At 43.7% G+C, this 21,023-nt stretch overlaps 1 protein-coding gene across 1 annotated transcript; it reads right to left on the bottom strand.

The window, feature by feature from the left end:
- Positions 1 to 2,277: 2,277 nt before the first annotated feature.
- Positions 2,278 to 20,587, bottom strand: LOC139757005 (pantetheinase-like). The gene is made up of 7 exons (XM_071676953.1): positions 20,431 to 20,587; positions 12,374 to 12,531; positions 8,648 to 8,803; positions 7,921 to 8,126; positions 6,927 to 7,032; positions 5,496 to 5,607; positions 2,278 to 3,425 (listed from the first exon to the last, which is right to left on the bottom strand). The coding sequence occupies exons 1-7, from the start codon at positions 20,504 to 20,506 to the stop codon at positions 2,593 to 2,595; spliced, it is 1,647 nt and encodes a 548-aa protein (XP_071533054.1). The 5' UTR covers positions 20,507 to 20,587; the 3' UTR covers positions 2,278 to 2,592.
- Between the last annotated feature and the right edge of the window lie 436 nt (positions 20,588 to 21,023).

Raw genomic sequence — 21,023 nt, 5'->3', positions numbered from 1 at the left:
TCACGTGAATACAAACTCTTGCTTCTGTCAATTGGTTAAAGACGAACATTATTTCCATTTCATTACTGATCATGAAGGATGATAATGGGCAGCCATTATATTCAACTTAAATCATGGAGCTGTGGTATTATCACTCATCGAAGGAGGTCAGTTTATGTTGAAAAGATGGAGGGAAAAAATCTTCAGCAGGTGAAATAAAGCCGAGTTACGGATGAGATGGCGGGATCCTACAGGACGGAAAGGGACATGGGACACACATCCAGGAGGGGAAGACATGCCAGTGTCACTGTGTTTGTGGGAGATACACCTTGACCAACCATATGGTTACAGAAGCTCACACATGACAGTATGGTTACAGAAGCCCACACATGACAGTATGGTTACAGGAGCCCACACATGACAGTATGGTTACAGAGGCTCACACCTGACAGTATGGTTACAGAAGCCCACACATGACAGTATGGTTACACAAGGCTAAACATGACAGTATGGTTACAGAAGGCTACATACACATGACAGTATGGTTACAGAAGCCCACACATGACAGTATGGTTACACAAGGCTACACATGACAGTATGGTTACAGAAGGCTACATACACATGACAGTATGGTTACACAAGGCTACACATGACATTATGGTTACAGAAGGCTACAGAGGACTCTATGATTACAGCGGACTACAGAGAAAACTGTGCTACACAGAGTATCACAGATATAATCAGTGGAATCAAAAGGTAGAAAATGAAAGTCTTTGTCACCCTTGGTCATCATGTGCTGCTGAGGCTAATGAGTTAATGTATAATGAGTCAAATTGGCCACCTCTTCAGGGATCCATACTGACCCTGGTGTTTGCTGTCGTGTTAGCAATCCTCCTTCATCTCCTGGCTCTGCTACTGAGCTGCTATGAGAAGCGATCAGTCCCAGGGAACCCCATCATGGTCAGTGGGAGTAGACAAGATAGATTTACGCATGATCAACAGAAGCCTTATTTATGGAATCTCAATGAACATCATACAAGTATCTTTGTCTATTGTCACTTGGCAAAGACATTACTTGGATTAGAGACAAGCAATGTCGCTCTTTCGTAAAAGAAATAAAACGAGGCTTTCATGATTGAAGCCAACCATAACTTTATTTCTCCATCACCAGTAGCTAGGAGGGAACAGACGAGACTTGACCTTCGGGTCACTTTACCCTCCTGGGAAAAACAACAAATTGTTGTAGAGTTTTCGTAAACTTTACCAAACTATTCCTTGCTAGAGCGCCCTCTCCAGGGTTGGAACTGATTCCAAAACGTCTAAAGCTGTGGAGATCAGCCTGCAGATACAATCCGCACACGAACATATATATGTATATATATTTTTTTTTTTTGCTTTGTCGCTGTCTCCCGCGTTTGCGAGGTAGCGCAAGGAAACAGACGAAAGAAATGGCCCAACCCACCCCCATACACATGTATATACATACGTCCACATTCGCAAATATACATACCTACACAGCTTTCCATGGTTTACCCCAGACGCTTCACATGCCTTGATTCAATCCACTGACAGCACGTCAACCCCGGTATACCACATCGCTCCAATTCACTCTATTCCTTGCCCTCCTTTCACCCTCCTGCATGTTCAGGCCCCGATCACACAAAATCTTTTTCACTCCATCTTTCCACCTCCAATTTGGTCTCCCTCTTCTCCTCGTTCCCTCCACCTCCGACACATATATCCTCTTGGTCAATATATATATATATATATATATATATATATATATATATATACATATATATATATATATATATATATATATATATATATATATATATATATATATATATATATATATATATATACGAATATAGTGCACGTGAACGCACACTTCCCTATGATATACAAACCTCCAGCAGCCAAGATAGAACCCGGGACCCCTGCGTGGCAGGCGGGAGCGCTACCGCTAGGCTATGATCGCCCCTGATAGGGAGATGACTATTCGAATACTATGTAATCGAATACTCTTCGTCTCATGTTGGTGAGCAACGGGTCATTTTCCATCAGGCTCACACAGCCAGCAAGAAGGGTCCACTTCCTTCCTCACTCTTGTCACTACCATTTGCATAAGGACTGACTGTCACCCATCTCTCGTATTTGCTTTCAATCAAGATGACATAAATCTTGACCTCACTTTGCGTGAAATGATACTTTACAATCAGATTTCCAGACCAGAACTTCACCATGTATAAGAGCGAGTGACAACGAGGAAATAAAAATAGAAAGAAAAATCCAACCTTGTTGTATGTTGTTGAATTTAATGGCCATCAACAGGAAATCATTATGTATCAAAGTGTCACATGACAAACTTATAAAGTACAATTGTCATTGTGTTGCTCTATGTGTGCCATGCAACATTTGGAAAAGGTACCGTTACATTACATTTCTCTGTTACATTAGATTTACTGAAAGACATATACACAATATTTATAAATTCCTTACGTACTGTGTTACACGTCTAATACAATCAACACATAGCCACATATGTAAACCATCTGAAGGTGTCCATCACGCCCCATCAGGACACTGTGTTCATGACACCGTTGTTTCCTCCTATTGGCGCATGTCCTCCTTCAAGGGAGTGTTGAAATCAAGATCATACCGTCGTCCGCTGATCACGGCGGTGAGGAGTTTAGGTGTGGGCTCCTCCGTCGTCACTGTGTGGATGCGCCCGTCGGAAGTGAGTGAGTAATGATCATTTTCCACCAGGGTCTTATTACGTGTGAAGAGAGCCGTGACGGCGAGGTCAGAACTGAAACTTCCAGACAATGTGAAAGGTCCAAACTCGTCTCCGTCTAGAGAGACATCGTCCACGTGACCACAAGAAGTAATGTTGTCTGTGCGGCACCACACCACAGCACACACCTGGAAGGACAAATGGAAACGCCCGTAACCCACGTCAAGGATACCGCTGTAGGCCACAAGTCTGTAGTTGTGGTTGGCTGAGTATGTATAAGACAGAGTACAACACAGGCCTTCCTGATGACACGCCTCGGCATGCTGTACACCACCGGAGTCATCTCTGGACAGCAGAACCTGCGTGTAGTTGCTCAGATCTTCAAGCAAGAAGAGATGTTGCCTGCGAGGTCTGTCGGATCTGTCATGGGAGCCACTTCTCACGTCGAGGATCTTTGCGTCGAGTTTGGGAGGTATTCCACCGGAGCTTCTCTGGGGAGGGTGATCCAGTCTGTCAGCGAAGGCAATCGTCTCTACCTCAGACACGATCATCTTGGAACCCGATTGTGGGTCGAAGACGTAAGTGTGCTCAAGATCAGAAAAGCCACGGAAGATGCCCGAGCCCAACTTTGATATCTCTGGCAGGTGATAGCCAGACACCAGAAGGTTCACACCCAACTCCCGGGACCATCCATTCTTCACCGATGGAGCTGAGAAAGAAGAATGTGTTATTGGAGCGTCATACAACCTAGGAGCTGCGATCAAACCAGAAACAGGGAATTGAAGGACTCTTTCGAGCAAGATCATCAATGATACTAATGGTTATGAGGAAATTATAAATAAAATGAACATAGATAATAAGAGAAAAAGGAAGAGATAACTGGTATGTTTGAGGAGAACAACTTACAGTTCAATCTCTTAGTGAGGCAAAGCTAAAGGGTAAGGGGGAAGAATTACTTGTCTATTTCTCAGCGTGAAAGCCAAAGCAGCTAACGGGGCAGATGAGGTAATATTGGAAATAGTGTGAGAAAGTGAGCTCCAGACTAATGTGTATACAAATGAAAGTGGACGACGAAAGGTGGGTGATGGTTAGTGCTTATACACTTAGGAACAAGAGGATCAAGGAAGAGAGGAGAGTGTTTTAGTAGGAACTGACTGAGTGTATCAGCAGTTTAGTTTTAAAGTTCATTGCATGCCATCGCCCTCTCACTGACCATCATCCTATACACCTTACCCTGGTGGCCTTCTTGATATCGATGGAGAAAATATATGCAGGGAGTTGTTCTCCGACCTGGTGAGTACTGTTGTGAAAGATGAGGATGAATTTCGCTTGAGACAAAAGGTGAAAGTCCATGACAAGAGAGCATTTGGAATTTTGAATCATTCTGAAGACGACAAGAGGAAGAGCCTAAGGCAGCAACTGGTTGAGTGAAGGGAATCTGATAGACTATCAGTGGAGCTTCCACGAAAGATGGGGACAATGTTGAGTGAATGTTGAGATTGCTCAGAGGATGGAATACAAGGATCCTAGCAGTGGCGGGAGGGGGCCATCATTTGCCAAAATGATAAAAAAAAGAACGAGAGAGAATAGACATTATAGAAGAATATCACTGTTTCTTAATCTTAGTAAGATTCATGGGAGAATTTAGGGGGTAAGAGTGTTAGTTGTTGTAGAAGACGAGCTGAATGGCCAACATGGTGTTTGGCCATCATACAAGGGAACTAAAGATCTGATATTCTCCCTCAGGGTAATAATGAAAAAGAGCTAAGAGTGCATGGAAAATACATGCTTCTGCTGCGTCTGAACACAGCCTTTCATATGGTGCTGTGACATCCTGAATGTGTATTGAACTTTGATTGGCGAAGCCATCAGACGTTCCTACAGACACTTAAGAGGGTGAGGTCACAATAAGTCATAGAGACCTGGTCTAAAGTCAAGTGTCAGATAGGGGGCTCCTGTGTCTTCATTTCCGTACGTTCTGTATGTATACAAACGTATGAGGACTGAAGTCGAAGAATGGGAGGTAATTATATTTGCCCATGCAGATGATTACTACGACAGCAACTAGATCGTGGCAAAAATCAACAGAGTGATATGGACCGATGTGTTACGATTGGGAAGACTGGAGACGAGCAAAGAGAAATCGGAAGTAATGATGCTAGCCTGAGAAAGGGAGTCTAAACCTAATGGGAGACAGAGAAAAATCGAAAAATGTCTAAAGATTGGAAGAATTTATATATATGGGAGTAACGGTAGATGAAAGAAGGGGGAGCGGATGTGGAGGTTAGAGGGAAAAACTGAAGATTCTTCAACGATTTTGAAACCGTTGTATCCGCTGATGGCAAGACTCGTGTACACCAAGAATGGTAAGATTTTGGATGTGCATAATTAATGACCAGTTGGTTCTAGTTTATGGTGTAGGCTGTGGTGGCTTGGACATCCAAGACCAAATGGAAAATGAATTAGTCATCTGTATAGAGTAGTGAAGTGAGGTGATGTGGTTCATATCTGGTGAAGCGATGGAATGGAAGGTACCGGACATAGTTTGAGTTATACGAGCACAACCTGTGGGAAGACTACGCGAGAGGTGGCAGAATGGAGATGAAGATATTGCCACAGTGAAGGGAAGAACGATGTTGGACATCACAGAGATAAAGAAGTACTGGAGTAGGGTGGACTGGAGGGGTCTGAGAAAGCCTATATGGGGTCGAGTAACGTGGTTACGTATTTATGATAACTTGATGAAGACAGTGTTGTGTACTGTCACTGGGGAACTGACCTGCATAAAAAGGTAACATGTTCACCCAGGCGGTGCTCATGGCCACGTCCTTGATCCCGTGGGTCTTCACATTGTACAGGCCCGGGTGCTGGTTCATTATGTCGAAACACACCTGCGACAGACACATGACTTTGTTATACTGAGCATGAACATTCACACTTCCCACCCACACTGTTGTACAGCCAATCTTAGTGCTTACCCTACAACACCACAAGCGTGGACACATCTTGCTCCGCTTCACTTCTTTTTCTTATTCAAGAGATGATGATTTCCAAGGTCGATGCACTAAGAGATAAATGATAATTGAAGTTATCAGTTAGTGATGATGCGTTCTGATTAACAAGGTGCTCTGGGGTAGCAGGCAGCTGAAACATCACTTGCTTTAAAGATGCTTTCTATTCACATCACACAGAAAACACTGTAACAGAATGTCACAATGCTCTTCTGATCCTTAGTGTCACTTTTAAGACCCCAAGATCGAGAAAAAGATTACCAGTTACTAAAGACCTCAGCACTCACATGCACTTAAACTTGGTCCTCCACTGATTCCACACTGTAGTTGCAGGTATTAAGCAATTGAATTTAGACTTTCATGGTCTTCAGTAAAGGAGATGGCACGAATTGAATATGCCTCTGTTATGACCATATCGGAAATATAAAAGAGGAAAAGAAGGAAAGCAATGAATGCTCCTCAGATGTTTCTAAACCTGACCCTTTAAGGTAAGAGACTAAAAGAGAGAGGGAAAGACGAGGACAGAAAGACAATTCCACAAATTCGTTGTTCAAGAATGGAAGTAGGTAACATAACGGTCACTTCTCGTGTGGCTCATATCAACACACAAACTATGGGAAGCAGGAGTCACACATATGCCAAACTCACACACTTATATATATATTATCCATATATATTATCAGTGATTACATTTATCTTTCTACAGTCTATGTAGAGTTGGAGTATCTTTAAGCTATTTTCAGTGTACATCTTTGAGATTTCAGTACCTATGAAGATTTAGAATTTGTGAAATAATCATCTGTAGAAGAATTAATAATTTCAGACACTCATAGCTACGCACCACTAACAAAATTTCCCACCATCATTAACTCCCAACTTTAACATTCATATGAAAGAAAAAAAATACTTATGGACTAAGACTTTGGAGGCAAGTAAACAGAAATGGCTACAGAGATAAACTTCCCTTTCTACAAAAAATCAGTGGCAACAAGTGGCAGTAGTGAGGTCATAATGACCAGACTTGATGACACAAGAACCAAACATGGAATATCAGCAACGAGAACAAAAGAAAACATTTCAGAATTCCACAAACAAAAAGCTTCATAGTGAGTAAGTTGATGATCTGAGTAGCTAATGAGTTCGTCATACCAGTAAGAGCAATGGCTATATAATGAGAGGGAGTGGAGCAGCCACCAGACCTGCAGGGTGAAGGTGACGCCGAAGTCGGTGGTGAAGATGGCGGTGTCGTCGTTCTCCGTCCCTTGTGTGACCCGAGGCTCCACATACAGGTTCTTCTTGCGGTATCTGCGGCCAGAGGGAGCGTTAGCCTTCGTCCTGAACCTTGGAAGACTTGTTAGTGTCATGATGAAGTGAGAGATGTACTCCTGGCAGTGCTGGCCAGAGGTGTCGCACGTAATGCCGTGTTTACTTGGATGTTAGTGAGAGACGAAGGTGTAAATATGACCGATAATATTACCTTTACCTCTGGTTATGATGGCGTTATAATGATATTTCCTGTGCCCATATTTATTGTGGCCATCTAATGATTTTCCCTGTGCTCATTATTGGTGTGTGTCGACCTGGTGATGTTTGTTATGTCGATTTGAGTATGATCCCTGAGCTGATTGCAGTATTAAGCAACCCTATGTGTTCCATCGTTCATTAGATACAACAGCTGTAGTGTCCCATTATGGATCAGATTATATCATTTCCTTCTTTTACCAAAAGTTTTGAACGAATTACTTCAGAAAAGTTTAAGAGCATGAACAATATTATTGATTAAATTCTTTTACAGAACTACGGGAAAATAGAGATGACTGGCCCACTAAACTGACCATTATATCACTAGTCCTTGTGACCATGAGTCATGCCCTCACCATTACTGTGGAAATGGCTGTCCTCATTGATAAGCCGTGTGCACCATTATCAAGGTGTCATCTATCATAACTTAGCCACATCTATCATCATTAGGGCTGCACCTATGATTATTAACCCAACACATACTTACATCACTAAGCCACCATTACATTAAACCGCCAGACTCCCTCATGTTACTTATACGATAACTAGGGTCACCACTCAGCCTCACCTCACCCTTACTAGGGTCACCAGTCAGCCTCACCTCAGCCTTACTAGGGTCACCAGTTAGCCTGACCACAGTCGCCGTTCTCGTCGAAAGTGAATGAGACCCACCTGGCGATCACGGCTCCGCTCCTGTCGAAGACGACCTGGGTGTTGTAGTAGATGTAGCCGTTGCTGGGGCAGTTGTGGACGGTGTCCATGGCGTTCCTGAAGGGGATGTTGGCGGCGGTGTCAGGCCTACAGGGACTTGCTTCTGTCATGCCTACTACCAGGTACATCTTGTTCTCCAAAGCGGCACAACTCAGGATCTTCAAACCCTACCGGCATAGTGAGATGTACAGCGGAGGAGGAGGAGGAGGCTCCTGGACTGTATGAAAGAGACTTTACATGATATAGACAGCTGTGGGTTACGAAGTTTATACAAGTTACTATGCACGTGATGAAAGCACTGAGTCCTGGACCGTATACAAGAAACGTTGCAGGTGTTGGAGGGAGTGAGTCCTGGATTTTGTAGTGAGGTTGCTGATGATGGAACCTTATACAAGTATATCAACAGATGATGAAGCCAGAAGCTCATGGACTTTCATTATGAAAGTGACGTTACGGGTGAAAGGAAAAGTGGATCCTAAACGATGGAAGTGACATAGACAGTGGACGCTAAATCTCATATTAGTTTCTAATATTAGTGCTTCTCCAGGTACTGTTGGTCAGGATGGATTTCTATGAGCACACTAAAACCATCTGCTGCCTTACAGTCGTTACAGCAAGCAAAGTTCTGTGTACTAAATGATACAGTTAGTGGTACGCAACACAACTACAGTACATCGTGACCTCTAACCTCTACATGGTCTGGGTCAACGTCCATGACGCAAGGGATGTCTCCGAGCTTAGGGTCAGGCAAGTACTGCATCAGGGAGAACACCTCATCTGAAGTCCTGAAGTTTATATCCAAGCCGTGCAGACCGTACTCCGGGGTCACCAGGATGTCCGCGCCCTGCAGCCGTCACGGAGCGCGAGGGTGGCGTGGCAGGAGGAGAGAAATGCAGGATGAGACAAGGGCGAGGAAAACCGATCTACAGGGAAAAAGACACAGAAGTTTAGTGAAAAGGTTAATAGGAAAGATGTGCAAACAGGGAGTAAGTAATGAAAGGGTAAGAGAGATGTGTGGTGATAAAAAGAGTGTGGTTGAGAGAGCAGAAGAGGGTGTTTTGAAATGGTTTGGTCACATGGAGAGAATGAGCGAGGAAAGATTGACCAAGAGGATATATGTGTCAGGGGTGGAGGGAACAAGGAGAAGTGGGAGACCAAATTGGAGGTGGAGAGATGGAGTGAAAGAGATTCTGAGCGATCGGGGCCTGAACATTCACTGAGAACCAATCACTTTCCTCTCTTCCTACACGTACACATGCCTTACATCCTCGATAAAAACTTTTCACTGCTTCTAACAACTTGCCTCCCACACCATATATTCTTAATACCTTCCACAAAGCATCTCTTTTAAGTCTATCATATTCCTTCTCCAGATCCATAAATGCTACATATAAATCCATTTGCTTTTCTAAGTATTTCTCACATACATTCTTCAAAGCAAACACCTGATCCACACATCCTCTACCACTTCTGAAACCACACTGCTCTTCCCCATTCTGATGCTCTGTACATGCCTTCACCCTTTCAATCAATACCCTCCCATATAATATCCCAGGAATGCTCAACAAACTTATACCTCTGTAATTTGAGCACTCACTTTTATCCCCTTTGCCTTTGTACAATGGCACTATGCAAGTATTCAGCCAATCCTCAGGCACCTTAGCATGAATCATACATACATTAAATAACCTTACCAACCAGTCAACAATACAGTCACCCCCTATTTTCATGATTTCCACTGCAATACTATCCAAACCCGCTGCCTTGCCGGCTTTCATCTTCTGCAAAACTTTAACTACCTCTTCTCTGTTTACCAAATCATTTTCCCTAACCCTCTCACTTTGCTCACCACCTCTATCAAAACACCCTATATCTGCCACTCTATCATCAAACACATTCAACAAACCTTCAAAATACTCACTCCATCTCCTTCTCACATCACCACTACTTGTTATCACCTCCCCATTAGTCCCCTTCACTGAAGTTCCCATTTGTTCCCTTGTCTTACGCACTTTATTTACCTCCTTCCAAAACATCTTTTTATTCTCCCTAAAATTTAATGATACTCTCTCACCCCAACTCTCATTTGCCCTCTTTTTCACCTCTTGCACCTTTCTCTTGACCTCCTACCTCTTTCTTTTATACATCTGCTACTCATTTGCATTTTTTCCCTGCAAAAATATCTTCATATCAAATGGCCATAGTCTGTGAAATATCTTTCAAGGTAATTTTACCATAAATAAGAAGATTTTTTTAAGTTTTACGTTAAGATTTTTTACTCCTGAGATACGTTTGCAGCTTTTATGATAAAGTTTTGAATCGGAAATGGTTTTCACGTACGAGGAAGAAGTTTCTGTAATCTTACAGTTCTTACGTAGAAATGTTAAGTAAAATTATTTGTTATGTGAAAGTGATGTTTTGATGCTGAACTGTGTTTTTTCCTCTTTGCTAATCTTACCCACATCACCAGCGCTGACCTTACTGATGTAGATATCACGACCATTCGCATCGTTAACAATACAATCATTAGAACAACAGTCATTAACACCGCCAACAATATTACAACCACCATTAAACTCACCTTCATTAACATCACCTCTATCAGTACCACCATCATTAACATTTACTGCAAGTTCTCCAGCTGGGTCTCACACTGCTCATGGTTTATCTTTAGCGGGAAGATAACAGACGATGAACAATACAAGAGGACTTCAGAGGCAGTAGTTCCAGGGAGGAGTTCTGAGGCAAGAGTTCCAGAGAGGAGTTCTGAGGCAGGAGTTCCATGGAGGAGTTCTGAAGCAGGAGTTCCAGGGAGGAGTTCTGAGGCAGGAGTTCCAGGGAGGAGTTCTGAGGCAGGAGTTCCAGGCAGACTTATTGAATTCTTTCAACAAGAGCCGAGCCAAGAAGGGAAGAAATTATATTACCTTACGATCTTGGCAAGATGGAATCTGATTCTCACGTTTCTGGAGGTGAGAGCGACTGAAATGGTTCCCAGATCATGATTTGGGCAGAGAGGGATTGAGAGTCTGGCGCTGGTGAGATCAGCAAGTACAATGGTGAGTCAAGGAGGAATCCTTCACTCACCTGCTCCCTCCCTACAACAACCATAAGCTATGAAGGTAAACTAAAGAAAAGGAACTTTTGTATATGACAGAAACTGTCTCTCTCTATACATATCTCACCTCACGATGTCTGTTTGCCGGTAGAGACATCTCCTGACTCGATAGGAACTCTTGGGTTAATCACTCCAGAACCCTCACCATCCCGGGAGCTTCTCCATCCCAGGAAGTTCATCATCCCAGGACCCTCACCATCCCAGGAAGTTCATCATCCCAGGACCCTCACCATCCCAGGAAGTTCATCATCCCAGGACCCTCACCATCCCGGGAGCTTCATCATCCCGGGAAGTTCATCATCCCAGGACCCTCACCATCCCAGGAAGTTCATCATCCCAGGAACCTCACCATCCCAGGAAGTTCATCATCCCAGGAACCTCACCATCCCAAGAACTTCACCATCACAGGAGCCTCACCATCCCAGGAACTTCACCATGACAGGAGCCTTACCATCCCAGGAACTTAACAAGTCCAAGAGCCTCACCACCCCAGGAGACTCATCATTCTAGGCGCCTCACCATCGTAGCTGACTCATCATTCTAGGATCCTTACCATCCCAGAAGTCTAACCCCGTGCTAGAAGCCTCACCTCACTACCCTCAGAGAGACTCGCCCTCGTCATCAAGAGGAACTTTACAGTTCATATAGCCTTACCAACTTCAAGAAGCTTGCAGTCTTCGAGAGGCTTAATACCCACAGTCTCCAACATTTTGCAAGTGATTTAATATCAAAGTTTCGCCACTCAGATATTTCAGTACCCAGGAATAGCCTCTCTTCACGACCAGCATCATAAACTCGACCTTCGTCATTCTATGAACCCTCATCATTCCCTGGACCCTCAGCATCCCCTGGACCCTCAGCATTCCCTGGACCCTCATCATTCCCTGGACCCTCATCATCCCCTGGACCCTCATCATTCCCTGGACCCTCATCATCCCCTGGACCCTAATCATCCCCTAGACCCTCATCATCCCCTGGACCCTAATCATCCCCTAGACCCTCATCATCCCCTGGACCCTAATCATCCCCTAGACCCTCATCATCCCCAGGACCCTCGTCATCCCCTGGACCTTCATCATCTCCTGGACTCGCATCATCTGGACCCTCATCATTCCCTGGACTCTCATCATCCCCTCGACCTTCATCATCTCCTGGACCCTCATCATCTCCAGTGAGCTTTAGTCCCTCCTGAAGCCTCATCCTCCCTCGGAGTCTTGCCACCGTACGTACCTCAGTGTCTTCGTCTCTTTCTTTAAGTCTTACCAGTGTCAAGCCTCCGCCTGCCCGGCAGCCCCTCACCTGAGCCTTAGCTTGGGTGGCGACCTCGGCGAGGATCCTTGCGTTCTCCCAGATGATGGCCTGGCCACCTCCCTCACCCCAGCGGCTGAAGGGTTCATACTCCACGACTGCGCCCACGTACACCACCCGCTCCCCCGGCTGCACTCCACCTTTCCCACCTGCAGGGGAGAGGCGTTAGGGGCAACATGGTTGCGGTGGGAGAGTGTAAAAGTGCTGTGGGTGAGTTACTGAGAGTAAGAGGTGCGGGTGGACAAGTACGCGGGACTAACGTATATCCAACTGATCTTTTCAGATGTGTTGCTCTGGAATCACAAAGTAGATATCAATGAAGCCAGTTTTTTATGCTAATTCGTCTACAGAACAGACGCCATTTTCAAAACAGACGAGATCAAATGGTTCTACCAGTGTTGGCAGCTAATGGTAGAATAATCACAGGTAGCGGATGGCCATGTATGCGTTACGGTTGGTAGTGCTGATCAGGGACTGGCTGCCTTATCTCATTTGACTAACAGTTAAGACACGCCGGAAGGGAACGAAAATCCTTCAAATCTACCTTTTAAATGTATGTGTGTGTATGTGTGTGTGTGTGTGTGTGTGTGTGTGTGTGTGTGTGTGGGGCAAGGACTTGTACTCCTCCACATGTCATGTGTTTCCTGGGAGCTTGACCCTTGCTATGGATGTCTCTGGACTCGCTGTACTGTGATAGTCTACTGTTTTAAGTCGTACTTGATCGGAAAGGATTCGAACTTCTACATTTCTTTTAATCTGTGAAGATCATTGAAGGTGGGGGACACCATGGAAGAGGTAGGAAAGATTGACAAGTGACTCTGAGGTTGGATAGATAAAGTGTGGCAGATTAAGGTTATCTAGACGGCAAGATTACGTGGTCATCTGCACTCTAAGATTACATGCTTATCTGGAATGTAAGATCATATAGTTATCTGTAATATAAGATTATGCTGTTATCTTTACTGAATGATTATATAGTTATCTCTGCTTATCTGTACAGTAAGATATGCTTATCTATACTGTAAACTTTGGTTATCTGTACTGTAAGATTACATGGTAATTTGTAATGTAAGACTGTATGATTATCTGTGTCAAACGAGTTCATAATTATTCTTAATATTACATCACATGGTTATCTGCAATGTATGAGCGCAAAGTTATCCATGTGTATTTACACAGTTTTCTATAATGTACGTATGTGAACATGGTTTTCTATAATGTGTGTGACCATGGTTTTCTATAATGTATGCGAACATGGTTTTCTATAATGTATGTGAACATGGTTTTCTATAATGTATGTGAACATGGTTTTCCATAATGTATGTGAACATGGTTTTCTACACCGTATTCGAAAATGTGTTTTTTTTAAATGCATAGGAAAATGATTTTTTTTTAACATATGTGAACTTAGTTTCGCATAATGTGTATGCACATGGTTTTCTATTATGTATGTTAACCTTGTTTTCTTTAATGTACGTGGATATGCTATTCTATTATGTATGTGCACATGGAAATCTGTAATACATGAACCCACAGTTGTCTGTGATTTATGTGCACATAGACTTCAGTGATATACGTGGGCGGTTATCTGTGAAATAGAATCACAAATATTTTTGTAACATAGAAACACATGTTTATGTGAATTGTAGAGGCATATGATTATGATATAGGAACTGGTGGTCATTTGGAATATCGGAATACATAGTTATTGCTATAGGACCATGTAGTTATCTATGATATAGGAAAAGGTGCTTGCTTGTAATATATGAACAAAAGGTTATCTGTATTAATGGAACAAGTGGCTATCTATGATATAGGAACGCATGGTTATCTGTGATACGTTTATCTCCAATGTAGGAAAATGTGGGTATCTGTGATGTAAGATCACACGTTTATCTCCAATGTAGGACAATGGGGCTATCTGTGATGTAAGATCACACGTTTATCTCCAATGTAGGAAAATGGGGCTATCTGTGATGTAAGATCACACGTTTATCTCCAATGTAGGAAAATGTGGCTATCTGTGATGTAAGATCACACGTTTATCTCCAATGTAGGACAATGGGGCTATCTGTGATGTAAGATCACACGTTTATCTCCAATGTAGGAAAATGGGGCTATCTGTGATATAAGATCACACGTTTATCTCCAATGTAGGACAATGGGGCTATCTGTGATATAAGATCACACGTTTATCTCCAATGTAGGAAAATGGGGCTATCTGTGATATAAGATCACACGTTCATCTCCAATGTAGGAAAATGTGGGTATCTGTGATACAGAAGATATGATCATGTCTATACGTGGATAATGATGACACAGCTTTACCAAGAAACATCATACCGTAACCAGATATATGGTCATATGTGGAAAAACATTGTAATTTATATAATTTCAAACACATCTATAGATGTTTCGTTAGTCCCTCCTATATGTATGTTGCAGAGTTAAGGGATACAATCATACTACCATGTCAGCATCGTTGTCTTGGTTCACGGAAGTTCGTAGGCATTATGTTCTGAAGTACACCTTGGTGCACTGGTGTGATGTACAGTCTTCTAGTACAGGTAATGGTGAGGTCAGAGACCTCTGTCTGAGGTGCTGCTGGTGAGACCTGAAACTTGTGCCTGAGACCTTGTCAGTCGATGGATTGATTATTATGTAGCTATTGCACCAAAAATAATCTATCAGTAGGAAGATTTCTGTAGTCTTAATGTTCTAAACTAATTTTCTAATCCTTCTGGAAACTCTGGCTAATATCTTAAGGAAAGTGAGCGGTGTGAAATGTGAAGTACATGTTTACATAAGAAAGGTCTAATACCTAAATATATAAGTACAGCAGACAGGTGGTCACACACTCTCTCTCCTGGCCGGATAATCCACCATCGACTCCAAATTCTCCACGACGTGATCCTGAATAGAAGAAAACGAAAGTGGTATTCCGGCTTGAGGACGCGGCCGGTGCCCCAGCTCGGTCATGTGTTGGAAGCAGACATTCCGGCAGAGCCCAGTGGCGGGGACAGCTAAACGACACGAACTTCCTCTTAGATCTCCAAACAGCCCAGATCAATTATTAGCGTTGCGGGTCGTCGTCTGTAGCACCACTGTTCAATACTCTCCTCGTCGTCTGGAGCAGTTATGTTGACGCTAGACAAACACACTCCCTACATCCCTCACAATACCTCCTGAGTGTTAAGCTAATATTAGCATCAACATATTTGAGCTATGAGAAGCGTTCGACCGCTCGATATGAGGCAAATGAAACTCCCTGTGTGTGTTGATACACCACACGACCCCCATCCCTCAACCTGACCCACCTGGGATTTCTTTGTTGAGAAATATGAATAATCTTACAAAAGTCTTCTTCATTACACACAAACTGCACCAACACTAGACTGAATATTAACGAAAGGTCAACGCCTCGTTCTCCAGGGGCAACAAATCCTTAAGAGTCTCTATAGAATCCTGACGACAAACCCAAAGGTAAGTGTTGGGCGTCATCCTTGGGTAGAACGGGGACATTACGTGATCCATCTCCATCATAGAAGGAAAGGCTTCACAGAATAGCGTCCTACCTTAATAATATCATTACTAAAACACTCAGAGGAAGATGATGAGTTCTTCGCATGATGAGGTGAGAAGGAAGACGAGGTTTGGTCAGCCAGTGGCTGAGCAGCACACCACACTGGTGGGGCAGTGCGACAGTGGCGCTTGTGTCGTCACCCCAGGACAAAGGATCCATCCTTACAGTGGACATGGGCGGGACTCCGTACAGGACTATGTGAACTAGTGCACCGCAAGGCGTTGTCGGCTACGGAAGCCTCTCCCAGTGTAGTCAAGTGCCACTTTCACTGAGATCTTGTGTGGCTTCATACCACCAACATTAAAGGCTCAACTGTGATCATAACTGGAGCCTTACTGAGTGAAGCAGTGGCAATGACAGCGACTAAGGTCTTCCAACACCATCAGTTGTGTTATCACTGGTCAGGAACTGAAGATTTTTATTTTTATATTGAAGGCAAAACTCAACATCAAGGCCAGACGTTAGTTGAATTATGTAGAGAATTTTGAAATAGAAAAAGTAAAGATAGGAAAAGTATTTACGAATATTGACGGAAGTGTAAGACATGAGAAGGTTGTCAAAATGGCCTACCTTTGAGTTGCCGATGGCCACATGACAATCATGTGTGGCAGCAGCTTGCCGAGTATTGTGTTACATAACCAGTGGTGTTGGCATACAAGCAGCCTGCTCTCGGGAGGAAAACCAAATAATACCCATAGTAGAGAGAAAGTGAACCAACATTGCGGCGTAGTGCAAGGGAGTCAAGTTTGGAAGTTAGCCTGGGACAATTTATACGTCGGATCTCTTTCGACTCTGTCAAGTAAGGATGCAGAGGTAGAACCATCCAAAAAGGCGAGAGCAGTACTCCATACAAGGACGAATCAGACCCTTCTATAAACGGAACAACTGTTCAGAAGAGAAGTTTCGACACCCAGTTTCTTGAGGCAGACTTAGCTATTCTCTTAGTGTGTGCTCTCCAAGAAAGAGCGGATGTTAGCGTAATACTAAGTATGTTCATTGAGTTAAGAAGTGGCATTACAGAACCGTCAAGGGTCTTAAAGGCATTAAACTTAACAAGATTTTGTGTATCCTAATAAGATATCCTGTCCAAGTCTAAGTTTATTGAAGAAGCTGTGTCAATACGAGATACAGATCGAGTGGGAGAAGAGGGAACAGAATTGAAGAATGTAGATGAATGCAGTGTTGAGTCGTCAGCGTATGAGTGCACTGGATTATTTGTGGAGAGGAAATCGTTGAAAAAAGGAGAAAAAGTGTAGGGTACAGGACAGAACCTTGAGGAACACCGCTGTTGATGATGAAAAGTGGGGAGGCTGATTTATCCAACAACCACAGGGACAGATCCGCCGAAGAGTGAGCTAAATATGAAGGAGCAAAGTAAGGGAGGGAAGCCAAAAGAGGGGAGCTTAGAGATGAGATCCCGATGCCCCCTCCTTGTTAAAAGCCTTAGATAAGTCAAGGGCAACTACACATGACACCCCAAAACCTTTCATGGATAATAACCAGACATTAGTAAGATAGTAAAGAATATCATTGTTTAAGGATAAGGGAGATGAGAAGGGATTCAAAGACTTTGGCAATGCCAGATGTCAAAGCAGTAGGACGATAGTTAAAGAGGTTAGAACGGTCACGCTTCGCAGGGATGGGATGTATCAATACATGCTTCCAAAGAGAAGAAAAAGTTTTAGTTTTCAAACAGAAACGGAATAGACGAGCAAGCACAAGTGCAAGTCCAGAGGCACACTCTTTAGTATATGGGAATGGATGCCTTCTGAACCATAAACCTTTTTGTCTAGAAAAAAAAAACACATTTCGGACGGTCCGAAAAGAGATTACTGGAAGAGGCATAGAATTAGTAAGAGTAGCATCAGGGGGTAAAGGAATGCCAGAGTCATCCAAGGTGGAGTTAGAGGAGAAACGGGAACCAAAGGGAGAGACAGCTATAGTATAGTCCGAACGGAAAAGTAAAGGAAAGGTAGAGCGACAAAATCAATTAGATATGCCCTTAACTAAAGACCAGACAGGCCTATCAGTGGATGACGAGGAGAGGTTATCGCACTTCCATCGAATAAAGGAACACTTCGCGTCACGGATAACGTGCTTACAGTGATTACGGGCAGTGATAAAAGCTGAATGGGAGGCAGAGGAAGGAGAGTTTTCCAAGCCCGATATGCCTGATCCCTTGCCTGAATGGCCTAAGAACAGGAACGACTGAACCACAGACTGGATGAAGAGGTCGTCTTGGAGGAGAGGGGATAGATGCTTCCATTCCCGCAATGATAAACTCTGCTATGCGTTTGGCGGAGACAGTAGCATCTCTACATAAGAGACAGTAATTTACCCAAGAAAAGTCTTGAGAAGACTTTACGTGAGTTATTCCATTCAGCTTTGTTCAGGTGTCAGTATTTACATTTAGAAGGGCCTGCTGGAATGGGAGGTGCCATTAGAAGAGATTAGTTTGTAAGAGTGTGATCAGATGAACCAACTGGAGGCGAGATTGTGTATTTACAGCGGGATGGACTATGGGTGAAAAACATATCCAGAATATTAGGAGAGTGATCACAGCGGTCAGGAATATGGGTAGAGTGGGAGATAATTTGCTCTAAATCATTGAGAATAGTGAACGTGAGGGCTCTAATCCCTCCACCATCCGTAAGGGAGGAATTCAACCATTCCCTATGGTGAACATTGAAATTCCCGAGGTAGAGAATCTCGGCTTGCAGGGAAGAGGATGTCAGAGTCTCATGGCAGGAGTTTAAGAAGTCGAAGAAGGATATAGAATTTGTAGAATTAGGCGAGCAATAGGCGAAATAGAGGAAAAGTGGCGTTGTAGGGGAACACACCTTGTGCCACATAACATCAAACGTTGGGAACTCAAGGTCCTTGAGGCATGCAACAAGTGTGGTGATGAACAGAGGTGTTGATTATGATGTCCTTAACCTCAGCTGGTGGGGGTAGCCCAGACACATTACAAGAGGTCAGGGACAAGCGTTTGTTCACAAGAGACGAACCATCGAGAGTCGAACAGCTGCAGACCATTCTCCATCCTGGCAACCATAAGCGACATCCCTGGCAAGCCTGATGTACAGCCAGTTAGTTCATTGTCTGAATAAATTTCAGAATCTCAGAGAAGGCTGCACGACGTGTCCTGTCCTCATGAAGTACACAAATATGTGAAGCATTTAACGGCTGTTTATAGAAATATCATCTTGGTTTTGAAAGATATTTCTGATAAGATTTATCAGGATGTTCAAGGCTACATTCTGGTCTGGTCTAAGCACTCGTTGTCACACAAAAGCAAAAGAAGTCATGTCTGAGGTTCCCCAACTCCAGCAGACACCCTTCATATCTTAGCGTCTTAGGGCAGAATGTAAGAACCTCCTCCTCAATACCTTATTCATCTCATGATTATGATAACTGTGGCTAAGGCAGAAGTTGACAGTAAACAATGGAAACTTGATCCCTGGTGATTGAGGCCTATGATGAAGCTAATCATATCCAGTTATCATGGATACCTTCACATGTTAGACAAGCTTCACGACCGTGTTGATGACTTTGATAAAAATGTTTATCCAACTAAAGCTTCAGTCCTCCCTGTTCTCATCAGTGTCTCACGAGGTCTTAAAACTCCACAGAGATGATGAAAGCCACAGTTGTACGAAACATTGTGACAGCTTCATATTTAAGAAATATCATGACAGGAAACACAGGAACAGTAACAGGCAGTGTGCTACCATGGCTACCAGGATATGCCAGAGGAATAAGTGACAAGTCGGGACGAAACTACGATCCTGAACAGGTCAAGAGCCAGCACTTCTCTGCTCTGCTCTGCACTTGCTTGACACGTAATAATCGATTACGTCTTTTCACCTGTTGCGCTGCGCAGCTTCTTTTACCTCTTGTCTACACTCAGGTGCACTTGACTGCATATCATCCCATTGAATGCGACGCTCACTCTTTTCAGTAAGACAACTTAAGATTATCTTAAGCTTATGACCTTTGATCCGACCAGGTTCTGGCGTTATCTTAAAATAGTTGATTATTACTTCTTGTCTTTCCATCTATTGTTTAAGACGTCATTAGTTGCAGCTTCAGTGAGGAGTCTTAATACTGTTTTATTTTAAGTCTTTCATTACGTCATTTCCTGCGTCTGAGGTCCCGCGAATATCCAGTCTCCGGGACTGGTTGTTAGGCTTTGAGGCAGATAGTCCAGTTCTGGGATGGGTGGTCAGGCTTTTGGACTGTAGGTCATGTTCTGGGACCAGTGGTCAGGCTTCGTTACTGTGGGTCAAGTTCTGGGATTGGTGGCCAAACTTTGGACTGTGGGGTTTCAGGTCTTGGGACTGGTGGTCAGTCTTCGGAAAGGGTGGCGAGTCTTCACAACTAGTCGTCAGGTCTCAGGATTTGGGGTCAGTAACGAGAGAGAGAGTCTCCGGAGGGCATATGACTTAGCACCCTAAACACTTACCTGTTGACGTCAGACTGTCGTACAAATAGTTGACTGCCAGGCTCCCCAGAACCGCCAGAAAAATGGCTAGTTTCATCTCCGCTGAATGACACACTCCGTCTTCGACCGCTGCTGTGTATTATCTGAGGGTCAGACGGTCCCCGTGCTCTGTATATCATTTGGTGAGGGTTGCTTGTGGTGGACCAGCAAGTTCCATCCGGTCAAGGTCCAGAGCGAGGCAGGTAAAGTGTGTGTGTGTGTGTGTGTGTGTGTGTGTGTGTGTAATGAAAGAATTAGGTTGTGATTTGTGTCCGTTGAATACTGTGGTGGAGGGGTAAATAAGACAACACTCACCTGCTGCTAAACGTGGAGGACGCTGGAAGATGCATGGAGGCTACACACACACACACACACACACACACACACACACACACACACACACACACACACACACACACACACACACATGTTTACCAAATGGCGTCCTAGCTTCGTCTCTTCGATGTATATCAACTGACTATTATATTTCTCTCTTGTGTCTCCCCTGATGATGTGATTATCACACGAAAGTGCACTTGGGAACATTTCGTGTTTCATTTTCCCCGTGGACTCGA

Source organism: Panulirus ornatus, chromosome 24, assembly GCF_036320965.1.
Source record: "Panulirus ornatus isolate Po-2019 chromosome 24, ASM3632096v1, whole genome shotgun sequence".
NCBI lineage: Eukaryota > Metazoa > Arthropoda > Malacostraca > Decapoda > Palinuridae > Panulirus > Panulirus ornatus.
This window is presented reverse-complemented; position numbering and strand designations above follow the sequence as displayed.

Bases quoted from the DNA above. Each gene is read 5' to 3' on its own strand.
- LOC139757005 (XM_071676953.1), bottom strand. From the start codon at position 20,506: ATGAAACTAGCCATTTTTCTGGCGGTTCTGGGGAGCCTGGCAGTCAAC. The intron at 8,127-8,647 runs GTTAGAGGTCAC...CTATGCCGGTAG, and splicing joins TTGACCCAGACCATGTAGAG to GGTTTGAAGATCCTGAGTTG. The intron at 5,608-6,926 runs GTCTGGTGGCTG...TGTCTGTCGCAG, and splicing joins GCGTCACCTTCACCCTGCAG to GTGTGTTTCGACATAATGAA.